Here is a 2,500-nt window from a genome sequence, read left to right on the forward strand (position 1 = left end):
TTTACCCCCCCCTTATCCTACCCCGTACCCCTCCCCCCCTTCCCCCCGTGAACCCCCTCAGGAGCTGGCATGTCTGGATTTAGTAGTTACCTCACACAGCGCGTCTTCGCTCACGCCCACTCGCCCGAACGCCCACTTTCGAGACGCGTGCACCCGAGGCGGGCGGCAGATCAATGAAATTCGTGAGAAATATCCTTTTCTTTCGCCTCCCAGAATCTATGATAAGGGTCATCAATTGAATTAATGACGTAATGCGTTTTCTTGTTCCTCCAAGAATTAATGACGGGGGCAGATCAATTAATTAAATTAATGTGTTTTACTTTATCCCTCCACGAGACGGAAAAGACAGATAAATGAAAGCAATAATATTTCTTTTTCTTTATATGATTTATTTTATTTTATCTTATTTATTCATTTGTTTTGTTATCTATTTATTTACTTATCATTTTTTTTTACGTTAACCACCTCATCACGATCACATCAAGAAGCACAGTTGGGGGCCCTCTGGGAGTCACAGCGGACCCGAGTGTGCTGTGAGTTGCGACGGATTTCAAAAGTGATGAAATAATGATGGTGATGATGATGATGATGATGATGATGATGATGATGATGATGAGGATGATGGTGATGATGAAGATGATGATGAAAATGATGATGATGAAGATGATGATGATGATGATGATGATGAGGATGATGATGATGGTGATGATGATGATGATGATGATGATGGTGATGATGAAGATGATGATGATGATGATGATGGCGGTGGTGGTGGTGGTGATGATTATTGATGATAGATTCGTAACAAATTTGATATAAAAAATAGATTAGAGTCATAACATTGATGATTATACTCATGATATGTGATGTCATGATCATCACTAGTTTTAATATGACAAGGTAACTTATTTTCAATAATAGCAACGGTAAAATATCTGTCTTTCTGGTGTTCCAAAAGAAAGCTGATGAGACTACAATACAGATCAAAAACACATCATAACATTCACTCTTTATTCCAGATGGTCACCATATACGGAAAATAATTTGCTCATGAAGTCACCACAATTCCTTTACCTATCTAAATCATCATCACCATCACCACCACCACCACTACCACCATCACTACCACTAACACCATCACTATCACCACCACTCTCCCCAACATCACACCACCCACACCAACATCACCACCTCCACCACATCACCATCCTCCCCCCCTCCCTCCCTCCCTCCCCCCCCTAGCCATCACCACCACGACCTCAATAGCCACGCCCTCTTCCTCCTCCCAACCCGACTAATTCACCCTTGGATTTCCCCCCGAGGACTACCCCCGAGAATTACCCCCGAGGACTACCCCCGAGAATTACCCTGGAGGACTACCCCCCCGAGAATTACCCCCGAGGACTACCCCCCCCCCCGAGAATTACCCTGGAGGACTACCCCCCCCGAGAATTACCTCCGAGGACTACCCCCCCCGAGAATTACCCCCGAGGACTACCCCCCCCGAGAATTACCCCCGAGGACTACCCCCCCCGAGAATTACCCCCGAGGACTACCCCCCCAGAATTATCCCCCCCGAGAATTACCCCCGAGAATTACCCCCGAGGACTACCCCCCCAGAATTACCCCCGAGGACTACCCCCCCCAGAATTACCCCCGAGGACTACCCCCGAGGACTACCCCCCCGAGAATTACCCCCGAGGACTACCCCCCCAGAATTACCCCCGAGAACTACCCCCCCCCCGAGAATTACCCCCGAGGACTACCCCCCGAGAATTACCCCCGAGGAGTTCCCCTCCGAGAATTACCCCCGAGGACTACTCCCCCAGAATTACCCCCGAGGACTACCCCCCCCAGAATTACCCCCGAGGACTACCCCCGAGGACTACCCCCCCAGAATTACCCCCGAGAACTACCCCCCCCCCCCCCCGAGAATTACCCCCGAGGACTACCCCCCCGAGAATTACCCCCGAGGAGTTCCCCCCCGAGAATTACCCCCGAGGACTACCCCCCCCAGAATTACCCCCGAGGACTACCCCCCCCCAGAATTACCCCCGAGGACTACCCCCCCAGAATTACCCCCGAGAACTACCCCCCCCGAGAATTACCCCCGAGGATTACCCCCCGAGAATTACCCCCGAGGAGTTCCCCCCCGAGAATTACCCCCGAGGACTACCCCCCCCAGAATTACCCCCGAGAATTACCCCCGAGGACTACCCCCGAGAATTACCCCCGAGGACTACCCCCCAGAATTACCCCCGAGGAGTTCCCCCCGAGAATTACCCCCGAGAACTACCCCCCCCCCGAGAATTACCCCCGAGGAGTTCCCCCCCGAGAATTACCCCGAGGACTACCCCCGAGAATTACCCCCCCCCCCCGAGAATTATCCCCAAGGAGTTCCCCCCCGAGAATTACCCCCGAGGACTACCCCCGAGGAGTTCCCCCCGAGAATTACCCCCGAGGACTACCCCCGAGAATTACCCCCGAGGAGTTCCCCCCC

The 2,500-nt window shown here is 52.2% G+C and overlaps 1 protein-coding gene across 1 annotated transcript in view; it reads left to right on the forward strand.

The window, feature by feature from the left end:
• Positions 1-2,500, forward strand: part of LOC125030822 (early nodulin-75-like) — a 6,628-nt gene that overhangs the window by 4,001 nt on the left and 127 nt on the right. Inside the window, exon 2 of the mRNA XM_047621133.1 lies at positions 1,323-2,500. This exon is cut by the window's right edge and continues 127 nt beyond it. Coding sequence (XP_047477089.1) covers positions 1,323-2,500 — 1,178 coding nt within the window. The remainder of the gene's footprint in view (positions 1-1,322) is intronic.

This window comes from Penaeus chinensis, chromosome 11 (genome assembly GCF_019202785.1).
Source record: "Penaeus chinensis breed Huanghai No. 1 chromosome 11, ASM1920278v2, whole genome shotgun sequence".
NCBI lineage: Eukaryota > Metazoa > Arthropoda > Malacostraca > Decapoda > Penaeidae > Penaeus > Penaeus chinensis.